Source organism: Triturus cristatus, chromosome 6 (assembly GCF_964204655.1).
Source record: "Triturus cristatus chromosome 6, aTriCri1.1, whole genome shotgun sequence".
Taxonomy (NCBI): domain Eukaryota; kingdom Metazoa; phylum Chordata; class Amphibia; order Caudata; family Salamandridae; genus Triturus; species Triturus cristatus.
In genome coordinates this window covers 1615264447-1615280377 of record NC_140589.1, presented here as the reverse complement: position 1 = coordinate 1615280377, position 15931 = coordinate 1615264447, and the positions used below count along the sequence as shown (strand labels likewise).

General features: G+C 40.5%; 1 protein-coding gene across 1 annotated transcript in view; it reads left to right on the top strand.

Annotated features, from left to right (window-relative positions):
* SOCS5 (suppressor of cytokine signaling 5) overlaps positions 1–15456 on the top strand; it is a 58443-nt gene extending 42987 nt beyond the window's left edge. The window contains exons 2-3 of the mRNA XM_085612754.1: positions 3536–3669; positions 11609–15456. Of these exons, the coding sequence (XP_085468880.1) occupies positions 11621–13228 (1608 nt within the window). The 5' untranslated portion in view covers positions 3536–3669; positions 11609–11620 and the 3' untranslated portion in view covers positions 13229–15456. The remainder of the gene's footprint in view (positions 1–3535; positions 3670–11608) is intronic.
* Positions 15457–15931: the final 475 nt, after the last annotated feature.

The following is a 15931-nucleotide window of genomic DNA, read 5'->3' as shown; positions in this document are numbered from 1 at the left end:
TGCACCCGGCTTCCCTGGGTGAGGTAACTAGAGTATTCTGGTGCTCCCGTGGTTGTTGACCCTAGAACTTCCTAAGTCCCAAGGGTTTGGTCCTGACTCGTTTCTAAGTGTCCCTAATCTTTAAAAATGTAACCGCGACTTTCCCCATAGAAGCTAACGGGAGCTCGCGACTGTGTTCTCGCACTGCCCCCGTGGGTCCCCTGTGTCACTACCTTGGGTGGTTCCTGGGGGTCCCAGCGATTTTACAGGCTCTAGGCCTTGTGTCTAGTTAAGTTGTGGTTCTTGTACCACTATTTTAGTATATGGTTTGGCTCGCCCCTAGGGCCGAACGTGTATTTGTGCTATTTTACTGTAATATTTGAAGTGTAACTTGTGTTTTGACCCCTAGCCTCATAAAGAGACTAGCAGTGTGTTTTTAGTAATAAATACATATATTTTTTATATATACCTGGTGTGGTTGCCTTTTATTTAGCCATTCAAGAGATTATAGACTGGTAAAACAAGCTGCTTTACATTCCTTCAAGACTTAGCCTGAAGGCTGCTCTCCATAGCTACCACTAGGATCGCTTTCATTAAAGGTTGTCTTTAACCTATCATCAATAAGGGGTTGTTTGGACTGGTACAGGGTGCCCACTATAACTAGTGGACAGCATATACCAGGCCAACTTCTCACAGATATGACCTGCTTATTGAAGCGGAAATAATGCAGAAAATACAAAACTTACTATAGAACCAGATGAGGTTATGTAACGTGTAACCACCTATTAAATATTTAGACAACCTCTTTTATAGATTTAATTACGACTAACAGGGTGATCAAAGGGAATTTTTGTTTCTGTGGTTCATTACAGATTATGTGAGGTTAAGGTTTGGGGAAGCAGAGAAGCAATTCAGAAGAGTTCTATGTTGGAATTGGATGAGCCTATGTTCATTGCAAGATGGCTGTACATGAATGCCTGACTTACTGAAGGTTCACTCTGACTGACCCCTACCTAATTACAAAAAGGTACATGAGACGGTTAGTATTCTTTAATAACAACGAAAACTTCAAGGGGGTCATGGCTCGGATGAAAAAAAACAAGAAATTTGGTTGTTGGTAGGAACTTCCAAGTCTGATATTGTTTTTAAACGCTGGGAACTCACTTTGCAGACGGCACCAAAGGAGGATAAAACACAGGTTTCCCGACAGCCTACTACTTACCTACCTCCTTAAAACATAATTGAATCTGTATTGTGAGAGGGGATCTCCTACTGTTCATAATAGACACTTAATCTGATAAGGAAGGCTTATTTGTGGTTCTGCAGCAATCCTTGGAAGGCCATCCTGTACACCTCACATTCCCTGAATTTGTCACAGGACGTGTTAGTTACAATTTTGTAACGACCCTTGTTGAGTTTGCAGTAGGTGACATACTCTGGAGATTTGAATTTTATGGGGAATGGGCAGCGAGAGAGGTCTAATGCAGGGGAAAGGGACATGTGGTTTTCTTCTTCTAGGAAATCAAGAGCATGTCACACTACATATGGTGAGACTAAACCTAGTTCTTGCATGTCCATCGATCTTATTCATGAATAGACTATATTCTGATGAGCAGTGAATGCCCTTGCCCATGTTGTATTTATTGATGAGTTCCAATTCTAGCTTCCGAGGATTCTAATATTCATCAAATGCAATATATATTGAATGCAATCTCAGCTAAACTACTGGCTGAGGACCAGGAGAGCAGAGTCTCCCATTACGGAAATGGTAAGACCGATTAAACACATTTTGAAGGCGGACTGATGGAGTTTCAGGGAATATTTGTATATGTCCTACATTGTGTGACTTATTTATTATTATAGGTATTTATATAGCACAGATGCAGCCATTAGGGCAGTGTAGCACTTTACAGGAAACATGTTGGAGACACAAATAACATGAAGTTAACCAGGGAAGTAATGAAGAAAACCTGGTTTTAAAATTGGAGCTCGGGGTGGGGTCAGAAAATGTCTTTCAAAGAAGAAGGCTTGGTTTTACTTTTCCTTAATGTAGGGATTTTAAGAAGGGGTTTGTTTTTTCCCTCTTCTGGATCCTACATCACCAGTTGTGTGGAGTCTAACCTTGCAGCAACCCTGCAGGACCTGTTGATCAATGCAGACACCTTTGAAGACAAGGCAGGCACTTTTGAAGGCAATGCAGGCTTCTAGAGACTGAGTGTAGTCTCCTAAGAATAGGAGTGACCGTCTTTATTTGTATTCAAGACCAGTCTGGCTGCCACATGTATAGAGCGCTTTGAGAAGCACATTTAATTATTTCAGTAGTCTGGCAAGAAGAACGTTGCCTACTTCGGTTTGTGAAAGGACGAGCGATTGAACAAAAGAGTCTAAGTTGGCTTGGGGAATACAGGATGTGATTTTTCTCACGAAGTGCTGTTGGTCTGTTGCCGAATTGGTATATTTGAGTTTGTTAAGGTTGAGGCAGGAATTCATAATTAAACTAGGTGATTTGGCTGATTCTAGAGACCGCGCAATGCCTAGTGAGCGTAGGGAGTCGCACCACTTTTGCACTGCTGAAGGGGGTTGCTAGAACGGGGCAGAAGGAACTGTGTTTAGCTTGACTTCAGTTTTAGAGAAAGCAGACATCCATTTAATTCGCTTTTCGCGAAGCATCTCAAAGGTGTAACTTCTGAAGGCCTGGAAACTGAGGTCCAGCTGAGTTTCATCAGCATATTCGTCTAAGGATATTTGCTTATCATGAGTGATTAAGCTAAATTACTCCATTTAGAGATTAAGGAAATGTAGCTAAAGGATTGAGCCCATATACTTAATGTTTATCTGGGTATAGAGAAAATTGGAAATTGACAAATTGTGTGTTTTAGTCGATAAATTAACTAATGTGTTCAATTATTTAAAAGAGCAAAGAATGGTTGCCTCCTCTGTGGGTGGATCTGTAATAGTGGTTATACTTGGAGGACTTCGGTTTGTTCTTTCTACAGACTGAAATATTCTGGCTATGATGATCTTGTTGCAGACATGTCTACAATTTAATGGGATATGAAAACCTTATTACAATTTGTCTAAGGGTGCTCTGAATTTGTTGCATACACTTTGTGTGTTGGGACAGTGGTTGATGGTAGTGCCGTAACAAAACTTGCGTGGGATCCCCATCAAAGTGCATGGAGGGGCCTATCTCTCTCCGGACCCTGTCAAGAGCTCTCAGGCCTGCCTGTGCACAGTGCAGAGGAGGCCTCCTGGAGCTCAGGGCACCCCCTCCCCACATCGCAGGGGCTATCGTGACGCCACTGGTTGATGGGTCCTTGCAAGTGGTTAAATGTAAACTCTGTAGGGTGTATTATGTCTTTGTAATGCATGTTGCACCAGTTTTTATGTATAATGTAATTAAGGACACCAGAACTGTAGAACTAGTGTTGTACCACTAGTGTTGTACCCTCAGAAACCAAAATATGAACTGATGTCAGAGATGGCGAGTAATTCGTATGAATACATTGAAAACAAGTTTGATATTGTAAATAATTGCATTTCTCTTCTTTACCAGATTTTCGATCCAGGTGTTGATACGTTTTCAAATTCAGCTTGTCTACTGCTGGACGAGAGCACATGACATTCTGAACATTAATTCATCGAAGGGCCACTAAAGATCCTCAAAATGGGATCAGGTACAGAAATAAGGTAGGTGAAGGATGACTACTTCTTGCAGACTTAAGTTTTTGAGGAGGAGAGTGATTTCTCCATGTATAAAATTGTTGCTGTTGGACAGCACTTTATGTGAGTTGCATTAGGTCTCTTTAAACTGTATTACACTGTTACAATTTGTGTTCATTATTTTAACTTGCTTCCCTGTGGCAGGCACTGGTGGCCCTCCCTGTGCTGATACAACAAACCAAGGCACTTCTTACCCTACAGGAACGTAATTTGTGGTCTTGTATCATGTTGGAATGAATTTCCGCTCTTGTTTTTGTCCTAGGTGTAATTTTGCTCAATTTTTTTTTTTACCCCAACTCTAGCTGGCAGTTTGTCAGTAGCCACTATAGTGGGTCAGCACTTTTTGAAAAGTTTGAAGATCCCATCTATGAATCCTCCTCCGCTTAAGAGACCCCAGATATGTGTAAAGAAGCAAAAATCACACCAGACAACAATCGCGCATCTTAACAACTCACATAACTATAGTGGAGCTGATCCTGGCCATGTTGAAATCTATTCCCTTTAGAGATAATACTGACTCAAAGCTTTCAGCAAACCTAGCTAGACTGGAACCTCAGAGCTGTGATCCCTCTTTGGAGCCACAATTATTCCAGTGCTCTGGCTTTTGCATGGGCTTTCATTACCTACAGAGACACTCTGTGGCTGGCTGTAAGTTCTGTTTGTATCCACAAAACGATTAACAACCAAAAAGAGATTCTGTCCTAGTTCAGAAATTATCTAACCGTTGGCGGGGATATTGTACCATTCCTTCTTCCCAGGAACTGTGCAATTCCCTGGCTTATTTTTTCTCCTGAACTTGTTGCATATCATTTTTTTCAGAAGACTAGGGTTGGTGCGACTAGTGTCTTCTTTACATCCAGTCAGTCTTTTGATTGGACTATTGTTCTATCCACCTTGCCAAACTTCCTGGCCATAAACTCTCCCTCCCCATCCCCATATACAGCATCTCATGTCTTTCAGTGAAACAAAGCCTGGTACATTCTAGTTTCAAGGCACTTTAGTTGTGCCATTATTTAAGACGCTTGCACTCGACTGATACTAACTTCCAATCTCGGTTCTTCCTATGGCTGTCAGTATATTTCAAAGCCCCTGTGGCTGCCCACTTTAGTTGTTTTGTGGATGATGATGACCTTTTGAATGATGTTTTGTCTGGCTTCTGGCCTCATAAGAGAAACCGCTTATTTGTGGTGGCAGCCCTTTAGCTGATGGCGACAGATTCAGTGGACTTATTCTTGATTTATCTGTGCAGTTTCACACCATTGACTGTGCTTTCTCCCCGAACAGTCTATGGGTGACTGGCATTGCAAATCTATGGCGAAGTCTGTAGTATATTGTCATTTTTGGGTCCAACTCTTTCTTTTTGACATACATTCGATTGCATGGCCTTTCTGTAGTATACACTAACGATGTTGAAATGCTTCTTTGCCTGGATGGTGTGGCTGTTCTTTTCGTTGTGCATGAGGGAGGCCAAAGGTTGTATGTGTTAGCACTGGCTGCTACTTAACTATGAGAAAACTGAGAGGATGATTGTGTGATTTCATAGTTTTGAAATAAGTTCATGATGTTGAGAGATGCACTTCTGTCTTGAAGTGCTGTCTCGAAGTGCTGAAATAAAAGCAAATATGAGAAACAACTCTAAAATGAAAGACTGCATATTGACAAAAATGAAAGCAAAGGCCTTCTTGAACACAAGGAGGGTTATTTGCACTAACGTTCAAGACCCTAAAGAGCTATAAATGGGTATTTTCCACAAGGGCGCAACGTGTTTCCTTCTTAGGTTGACAAGGATCCATTTTTGATTAGCAGTGGTTTGGTGAATCCCACACACCACAGCTATGGCACCAGGGTTGAGGACAGCCCTGTGGTGACAATGTCATCTCAAAGCCCTACTGTATCTCAAACTCAATGACCTGTTGATAAAGAAAACATCATAAAATCACCAGAGGGTCCCTTGCTGGTCCCTTTCTCCTAACGTAGTGATCTTAAAGAGCACATCTCCTCCATTACCCATGCTGGGCACTTCAATTTTGAAAGGAATGTGCTTTTACGTCCTCACCCATGTGCGGGCACCAGCTAGCCCACAACTTGACTTGGCCATCACCTCATCGGTGCTCCCAGCAATCCTGACCTCCAGTTTAAGCAGCCCAAAAAGTCCTCGTAATCCTCAATCAGTTTAGTATTGTTCATTTCCATTATCTAAGGTGACTCCCGCCAATTTTCCAGTCCTACTCTGGAAGTTCATAGACTTAATAGCCAATCACAGGAGCGGAACTATGGGACTTTAGCACACCCTGCCTTGCATCCTTTGGATGTGGCTGGAGGCGAGGAATCGAACATCATTGTATCAGATTCAGCAGACTCTAACAAGCTTTGGGCAGCCATCTTAAGCTCTATGCAAGCAACAGTAAGGGCTTTTAACCACATGCCAACAAAATGGATATAGAAGTAGATTTACTTAATACCATGGCAGTTTTGTGTCTTGCATTGATGAAAAACGAAACACTTTTATAATCAGAGTACAAGCAAATAATTACACCAATTTTACCATATGTTGATGTAAAGAAGTTGTCAACAGACTGGCACAGCTGCCAGCAGTCCTTCAAGAAGTTCTGGTGGTAGTAAGGAACTTTCCCATCTTTAAACACTTGGCAGCCAGCCATGCTAGCACAAAGCAGTGCTTCAAACAACCTCACCACCCCCGTGAGTCTCGGAGAGCCAACTCCATCTTGCACAGAGGAGACCAGGGCGGGCAGGTGGGCTTCTGCATTGAGATCTTTTGAGTAGTGAGGTGAGTCAAACTCAGGAACCTAACACAGAGTCAAGGAAGGATGGACTGGAATCGGCTGCTACACAGCCAATCACTCCATACCCCTCCTCACCGCAGAAGCTGGTGAAGCAGGAGTGCAGGTGGGACAGAAGGGGCACCTAAGTACGCACTTAACTGCCCCCCCCCCCTCTCGCCCCTCCCTTGAAGGAAGAGGGCAATGGTGTAGTTGCTGGATAACCTTGAGTTGGGGAGCACTGTCCAAATGAGTGGTATAGTTTCAACCTGGCACAAAGAGGGATGCAGCCTGTCAACAAAACCCAACGTGGCGTACTTTAGTAAATGAGAAAATAAAGACCAGGCAAGACCCACTGCCTCTCAGAACATAGTGATGACTACATCGGAAGGCATGGTATGCTGCCAGGAGGGTAAGAAGGTAAGTCTGGCCTGGTCAGCAAACCCACCAGCCTGGGGTTGAAAAGTCAACATTCCCCCTGGGAAGTATTCATATGAAAGCAAAGTTTGCTGAAGAAATCCATGCTCCAGTTCCACAGCCTATGTTCGATCAAGAAAAAGGAAGTACTGAACCACAGGTAGAAACTGAAGTCTCGAGTCAGGATCGCCTTGAACAAAACGGACAGGAAATAAGACTTTAGTGGATCCCAGAATTTAACTCTAAGGGGCCTCCGAATGTTATAAACTGTGTAAATGTCCTCAAGTTGTAGTGTCTGATGACATCTTCTATATCAAGTTCTTACCAGTCAGAGGAAAGCAGGTATCATAGCTGACTGCCATCTGCCCTATCTGTGGCCAACCACACGGACTGAATAGCGATATATCCGACCGTTGCCACTAAGAAAAGAGTAGTCTGCCTATATGCTCCTGGAATCTGGGAGGATTGCTGTCAAAAACTGAGGATACCCTGAGGTGGGTTTTTTTAAAGCATTTGATATTCTAGCAATTCAAGAGACATGAGCTTATATAACATTTATGGAATACAGCAGGTTTGCATGCAAAAGCAGCCCCTTTAGAATAGCAAAAGGTTGACTAGCCATGTAGGTGAGCTCCAAGCTATCTGCAAAGATCAGTGGTAGACATACAAGAACCCTGGCGCTTGGATGGCTGGTCACAGCAGCTGGAAGCCCCTTTGGTTCTTGTGAATGTTTATAGTCAATCCTAAGGAAAACCTGCGATAGTGGATAAACTAATCTGCCATGGTAAGACCCTCCTGGAGAGCCATGCTGCTTTGCACCTTGCACTTTGCAGGTCCAAAGCAGTGCTGGGTCTTCTCCCTGCTTTTATGAGGAGGATGCCCAGGCAAGGCTCCCCAGGGATAGGCGTGATGCATCCTTGTTTTTAAATCTAGATCGAATGGTATGTCAAATGCATGATTTGTTTTCCTTGGTTTTATGTTCATAGTTTTTATTAACTAATAAACTATGTTTTGCTACTATACTAGGTCCTCCTTGTCTGTGTGCTGTTTGTCACATAGGTGGTACTAAATAATATAGTTATTTGCAATATGTTGTAAGTGGACCCAATATTATTTTAGTTTGAAATCTGTGCTCTGATTTTTATTTCAAATTAACATCTGTTTAAATGTGGCTTTATTCCGTTTTCAACGCAAAATCAAACCTGCATCTATGAATTCTTAAAGTCCTTAAAGTGGAACAACATGTAAAGACTACACCAAAATAAAGATGTATTAAATATGTACTTTTCTTTTGTTCCCTATGGCCCTTCCTCTTTCTTCATGTATACATCCACACTTTACAGTTTCCATCACATTTTCCCTGTGTGGTTAACTAGCCAACCTCAGAATTCAATGAGTACAACCATGACTGACCATTACTATAAAATAAATCGGTAAAACGAAGAACTCCTAACTGGCAGCTCTGTTTTAGGAAATTCCCCAAGCTGGTTCCCTACGTTCTGCTAACATTTCTTCTTCTACCAAGTCTCTGGTACCATATCAAGTTTTGGATCGTTTAAACTAGTTAGTCCTCTCCTGAAGTATTCTGCCCTACCACCTTTGAGTTTAAATGTGATGTCAAATGTCACTATATTGTTATGTAAACACCTCCTCTGCAGACAATCTTAACTAACTCTTGCATTGATGTACAGCACGTTAAGAAATGCGGTAAAGAATTCAGTATTCCCCCAAAAAACTGAACATACAATAGTTTAATATCTAATACATATCTAAATAATGGTGGCTAAATTAATACTTAGCAAAAAAGGAAGAAAACCAGGTGGGGGTTTAAAGGTTATAAGAAATGCAAAAAATATTACTAATAAGCACTAAATGGAAAAGATGTTCTCAAAAATAATTTGAAAATCGAAAATAGTTACAAATGCTAAAAAAAAAAAAAAGAAATTCGGTGTTGAAGAATTGCCTTGCTATACAGGGTCCAAACTTGAATTAAAATGTCACAATTTAAATAATGTTGGAACCACAATCATGTCACCAATAGAATAATGTTAAAAACCTTAAAAGGCAGTGGAAAACCTAAAAACGTGGGAAAGTATTAACTTTTTTTAATTTAAAAAAAAAAAATCATTTTTTAACAAAAAGTAAAATTGTCTGATGGTACCGGAGAGACTTTCCTAGGAGGGCTCCAAGACAGTTGGATTTGTCTAGAGGCAGGTCTTCATCACACATGGGTATTTGGCTGAAATATTCCCTGTATTACAAACTCCTAAATCTGAGGTGATCCTCATGTGAATGCTACCAGCTAAAAGTTGTATTTCTCTCAGGGTTCCAATTGCATTTTGGAAGTTTGAGTATTTTTATTCTTTTAATGAAGCTAGCAGCACACTAGGTATCTGGTGAGGCTGCCTCATAACCAGATACGATTTCAAAAAACAAATGGTCCTTCGAAATCAATTTAGTATAGGAAAAATAAATATAGCCCAGAATCAGTACTATATTGATTAGAAATGTTCAGCCGGACATGTAAATTTAATATTCAACGTAATGAATTGGCTATAGAACAAACAGAATAGAGTGGGACACAGTCCAGTGTCCTTCAACAGACAAAACATATAGAACCTACAAAGAACAATCACATTTGTAAAGGATATTTCAGGCTAAACAACCAAGCTTCACGCCGATAGAGAAATGGGGGGCAAGCTATTTAGAAGGTAAACAGTCATGCACAACTTTTAAGTCATGTGTTTAACATGCATGCTGTTCAACAAGTCAACGACGTTTTGATCTATTACATGATATCTAGATCATCATCAGGACTAATTAATACTAAGCCTGAGAACGTAATGCAGTGAAAGAGTGCGATGCTCGGTCTGTCCATGCGTAGACGAAAAGGGATGAACTCCTGGAAGGTATCCGCGGGAGAACGATGAAGGAACCTCCGGGGTGTGGGACTTCAGTTAGAGCAATTTAGAATGGACTCGACCAAAATTCTGTCTCGTAGCTGGTAAGTGGCATTGGACGCCGGTGCATGTGAATCTGGTCTTCCGCATGGGATGAGGCAACTTGCCGATCACAAGAGAGGACTTCCTAGTAGTTGAAGAGCATGGTCACTGGTGGTATCATAACCAGATACGGTCAGCTCCACAAGCAATCAAAACATCAGTTGGTGACGCTAAAACCTTTGAGAGAGTTAATTTCAGTGTACACGGTTCAAAGCTAACTTGATTGGTTAATATTGAGCCATCTCCCAATACAAAGATGAGATTTTTGTTTATGCATATAGGTAGTTCTAGTTTCCTCAGATCTTTTTGAAATCTGTATGACAACTTTCCATTGACTCTTCAACTTGTGGGGGATACAACAGTAGTTGCAGCATAGGAATCCAGTTCACGCAAGACCAGTTTGCCTTTCACAATTGGTCCCATTATGGTTCACTGTTCCAGCTCTCCAGAGTACAACACAGGTCAGCAGCTTCCTCTTCACCAAATGAATTTTTCCAAGGCACATCCTCCATTGGAAAATACCCAGCATGCCAATTACACACAGCCGTTGCAGGCCTGCAACACACACTAATGAATTGCGTTGGACGTTTTATAGACCGATCTATTCATGTCTTTAGTTAGAGAAGGTCCAACCTCTTCCAGCAAAATATTGTAAATCATTTTTGATATTTGGTTTCAAACGTATCCAATCACACAGCGGACATGTGAGTAAAATCAAAATGGTGTTTTACCACTGGAAAAGAGGTGGTGTTAAATGAAATGCTCCTACGGTCACAAAGGTTACCATAATGTAACATGCATATTCCACTTGTGCATGTGAAAGAAAATGACCAGTCCCGGTAGATCATGAGTAGGAGCTTTAGTAAAGAAGCTATACAAATGTTCCTGGCAGAGGAGAAAATATATTCATCCTTCACTTGTGCTGATAGACGTTGATATGCACACTACTTGTAGATTTCAGCAGGCTAAATTATTGTAAGCTAAATTAGATTTCCTTGCTCTGTTGAGGAACAGCTCCATGAGTTTCTTCTGACTAGGAAATTTTAAACTATTGTTGCTTTTATTTGTTTTTTTAAATAAATTTAAATTAGATTTTTGGCTCGTCATTACAAACAAAACTATCTTTTCACTGTATATATCATAACATTAGGATCCTCCTGGTCTTAAATTGCAACAGTATTTCCAGATTGTGGGCCACACCTGTGTTAATTCAAAGCCTGATAACTGAGACTTTGAACTGAGGAATGGTGCCTTGTGCCCTTATTCAGTTGAACTAAAATAGGATGGCTTCCAAATTAAACATCAGTGCAATCCCATTTTGGCAGTGATGCTCAGACTTTGCATCGACATTGTCATTTTACATAGGCTGTGTTCCACAGATCCCATCATAGGTAAAACGTAAGGATCCACAAAGCAGAAATACTAGGTATTTTTACCAGAGTGGATTGAATTTCCTTCACCCAGTACAGCAATTTGATATTTATTCTAAAATGTTTGGATTCTAGTGATTTCGAACCAATACCTCATCTCCCTCATCTACATGCAATATTTAATTATTGTTCTTTGTTATAATAGTGCTTATGTTTAAGATTATGTTGGCAATGTTTTTCTTTACCGATCCAGATTGCAATGTTGTTTGACTTAACATTTAAATATGAAATTAAAATAGACATGCCTGCTGACACAGTTTTCTTCTTTTGAATGTAGGTGAACAAGTCCATGGATAAGTTGAGCAATATGTGGAATAACTTTAAGTACCGATGCCAGAGCCTCTTTAACCATGAGGGTGAAAATCGAAATGAATCTGTAGAGGTGAATGCCAACGAGTGTTTATCGAAAGATCCAATTGACGGTGCACCAAATGTTGATGTGCAGCCACCCAGCAGCCCTTTACAGGAGAACATTGGTTTACATCTTGCATTGGGCCCTTTAAATAACTCTCTCCGGCGGGGTCAAAACTGTGCCACAGAGATTCCACAGATTGTTGAAATAAGTGTTGAAAAAGAAAATGATCTGACGGTTTGCAGTGGGACCCGAATTGCCCGGAGAGACTCATACACCCGTCATGCTCCTTGGGGGGGAAAGAAAAAACATTCATGTTCCACCAAAACACAGAGCTCAGTTGACACAGACAAAAGGTTTGGAAGAACAAGGAGTGGACTGCAAAGAAGGGAGCGAAGGTATGGGGTTAGCTCTGTTCATGATATGGAGAGTGTTTCAAACAGAGCTGTTGGAGCTCGATCATTGCGTCAGCGACTGCATGATACTGTAGGATTGTGTTTCCCCATGAGAACTGGGAGCAAACCGACTCGATCTATGTTTGCTACTAAAAGAAAAATCCATCTCTCTGAACTAATGTTGGAGAATTGTCCGTTTGCCCCTGGATCAGATCTTGCTCAAAAGTGGCATCTAATTAAACAACACACTGCTCCTGTGAGCCCTCATTCAACCATTTTTGATACATTTGATTCTACTTTGATTTCTGCTGAGGACGAAGAAGATAGGCTTCGAGAGAGACGGAGGCTCAGTATTGAAGAAGGAGTTGATCCCCCTCCAAATGCTCAAATACATACATTTGAGGCCACAGCACAGGTTAATCCCATATATAAACTTGGACCAAAGTTAGCTGCTGGAATGGCTGATTCTCCAGGTGAAAGTAGTGCAGCCTCACAGGGGAACAGTGAACCAGAAGGGGACACGACTACTCTCTGCCTACAATCGCGTAGGCAGAAGCAACGCCAGGTTTCTGGTGACAGTAATGCCCAGACCATCCGACAAGGTGCTTGGAAAGTTCACACTCAGATTGATTATATACACTGCCTTGTACCAGATTTGATTCAAATTACGAGCAATCCTTGTTATTGGGGTGTGATGGACCGTTATGAAGCAGAAGCACTTCTAGAGGGCAAACCCGAAGGCACTTTTTTGCTCAGGGATTCTGCACAGGAGGACTACCTCTTCTCCGTGAGCTTCCGTCGGTACAACCGATCATTGCATGCTCGTATTGAGCAGTGGAATCACAATTTCAGTTTTGATGCCCATGACCCTTGTGTGTTTCACTCCTCCACCGTTACAGGCCTCCTTGAACATTATAAAGATCCGAGCTCATGCATGTTTTTCGAACCATTGCTTACTGTTCCTCTCAACAGAACTTTTCCTTTTAATCTTCAGTATGTCTGCCGGGCAGTCATCTGCAGATCTACCACGTACGATGGAATTGATGCACTTCCATTGCCGTCAATATTGCAAGACTTTCTAAAGGAGTATCACTATAAACAGAAGGTCCGAGTCCGCTGGCTGGAACGGGAGCCTGTTAAAGCAAAATAAATAGGAACCGCTTTAAGAGCCCACTAGACGTTTGTTACAGATCTGCTACTTTGTGCTCATAACAGAGGCTTCATAAGCACATGTGTGACAGAGTTTAGTGTTCTTGCTTAGTGTACAGTTGAGCTCTCTATATTTTAGTTTCTTCTTTCTCCTGCTGTCTGGTTCAGTCATCCGAGCTCAAAAGAGCATTGCAGGAAACTAATCTGCATGTGTTCATCGGGGCTGAAACTAAAATATCCTTACTAATCTCTGTTGTTGTGTTCCTTTAACCACAGTAGTAGCAAATGAAGCATGGGCTTTTATCAGTGTTACATTTGAACTTCCTTAAAGAACGCACTCACTTTTGAAGTTTTCAAAATCAGTTTCTTTGTGAAACGCTCCTCTCTAATTAAGATTCATCTGTAACTACGTAATGTAGTTGTATGAATAATGAAGGAATTAAAAAGGGCATTGTAATAGCAAAACTATTTAATTGGTGCCTTACTTCTGGCAGATGATTGAATAACTGCAGTTGCTTAATGCCACGTTTTTCACATTTTTATACTTAGGCATTTACTGAAACCAGACCGGCTACACATAATTTGGATTCCTACATGTCACAGAAGCCGCCATATACGTGTTTGCAGAAGGCTGGAGTGGGATTTAAAAAAAACAAAAAAACATCCAGATAGCGTAGGAATTGATGTTCTAAATTTCGATAAATATTTTAGGGCAGTAATTCTAGATGTTTGTGCTGAGTTTTCCTCAGCTAAGTGGGTGGGTCATAACATGAAATGTTACATTTAAAAAAAATCTGTACGCTGGAAAATCTGAACACCCATTCCTTATGAGTGACGGAAAAGTTTCAGAATTGTAAATATTTTGTATTTGCATTAGCACTTTAATGACACTTCAGTACTTTAGAAAGTCATGCTTCATGATGACCTCTAGGGGTAAATGTAATTTTAAATCACAAGAGCAATCGGAAAGCGTTTGATGGAACATAATTACTTTCAGCAATTATTAAAAATAAGCGTAGTTCCTTTTTCAAATTAATGTGGTTTTGACCACGTATTAATGGTTACTGTTCCCTAGCTTCTTTACCAACTTCTACAGAAAATGTCATCTTTTGATGGAAAGACTGTGAGCTTGTGACTGACAAGCTGGAAAAATAGACTATTTGTATGCAACATTATTTCCTGTTCTGTCTATGTGCATTTCTTCTTGTGGTGCCCGTATATGGCTATTTTTGTGGCTGCTTCTCGAATACGTTTAGTTGCCTGTGGTGTTAAGCTAGTTATAACGCTTGCATTTTCTGTAGCAGCTAATTGAGTTACGTTTATCATTATATGAGCTCATTTCTCAGTTAGCAAATTAAGTGCAGATATATGGCGTGAATTATTATAGTGAAAATAAGCTTGGCTCGGATACAATTGTTACACATTTTTAGAAACCTTCACCTTTTATGTTGTCTCAGTGTATATTGTGGACTGTACAGTTTTCCTTGTAATTGCATTGGTGACGTTTCCACATCTTGCTGGGGTTAATTGACATTGGTTGCACATCTTCCTTTACTACGAAGGGATGTTGACTTTCTAAACCGCCTCCTATCGTCCCAACCCTCACATTGTATTGAGAGTACTTTTGGGCTGCCCTAGCATAACAGATGACTTCTTTACGCCATTTGTTTAAGCTTTGGGACCATTTAAATATCATCTCAAAATACTCCATCTTTATTTTGATTTAATTGCCAAAGATTATTTTTAAATACTTGTGTGCAAAGGGAGTCTAAAAAAAAGTTTTGTGATCATTCTTTCCCAAACATTAGTAAACCAAAGTTTTTTACGCGTTTAGTTTGTTCCTTGTTAACTTTATGTGCAATAGAGTTGAAACAGTAAAATGGGGTTGAATTCCAAACATTTATTTTTTCAAACCAGGAAGGTTTCTGGCAATTCACATTGTAATTAACAAATACCTGGGATGAGTATGAAAAGTACCTCTATGGAAAGTGTCCTGAGGAGCATGTATTTGACCAATAGCATTCACTTCTCAAAAGACAGCCCTAGCCTGTTGCCTCTTTTGTAGCTAACGCACTTTGTTGCATTTCAGATGTTGAAAACAAATATGTGAACATGCATACATGTTCTATGATTTTTATGTGAAAGTGTAAAACTAATATTAACTATTAAGTGAATATGTGCGTGCGTTGTATGTAGTGATTATGAACATGACCTTTTCAGTTACAAAAATATCTGACTTGCTCCTTCAACTAAATCACCAGCATGAAATTGCACCAAGTGTCAGTAAGCTGCGTCTCTCTGTATTTCCTGTTCATGTTCTTTGAATGAGCTTGCTACAGTTCTGTAGAATATCCGTGTGAAGTCCGCCCCCATTTTGTAAAATAATTGAAATGTTTTTGTTTGCACATCTCTTGGAATGCAATCTCTTAAATACAAACACACCTTCCACGATTGCTATTTACAAAATGCACTGAGGTTAGGCGTTTAAATATTCTTGTGCTGCTAACTGCTGCTGATATTATTGCCTATGGTTTGGCTTGATATTTAGATGTCTAAGCATAGAGGCTTGTTTTATGCCGTACAAATATCTGAAGACCTGTGAAAGTGATATATTTTTATAACATTTTTCCAGAAACTATAGAAGCTAAAAATATAAAAGTAATCTACAAGCTAAAACTGAATGCATTTTTCCAGTGAGTGTGCT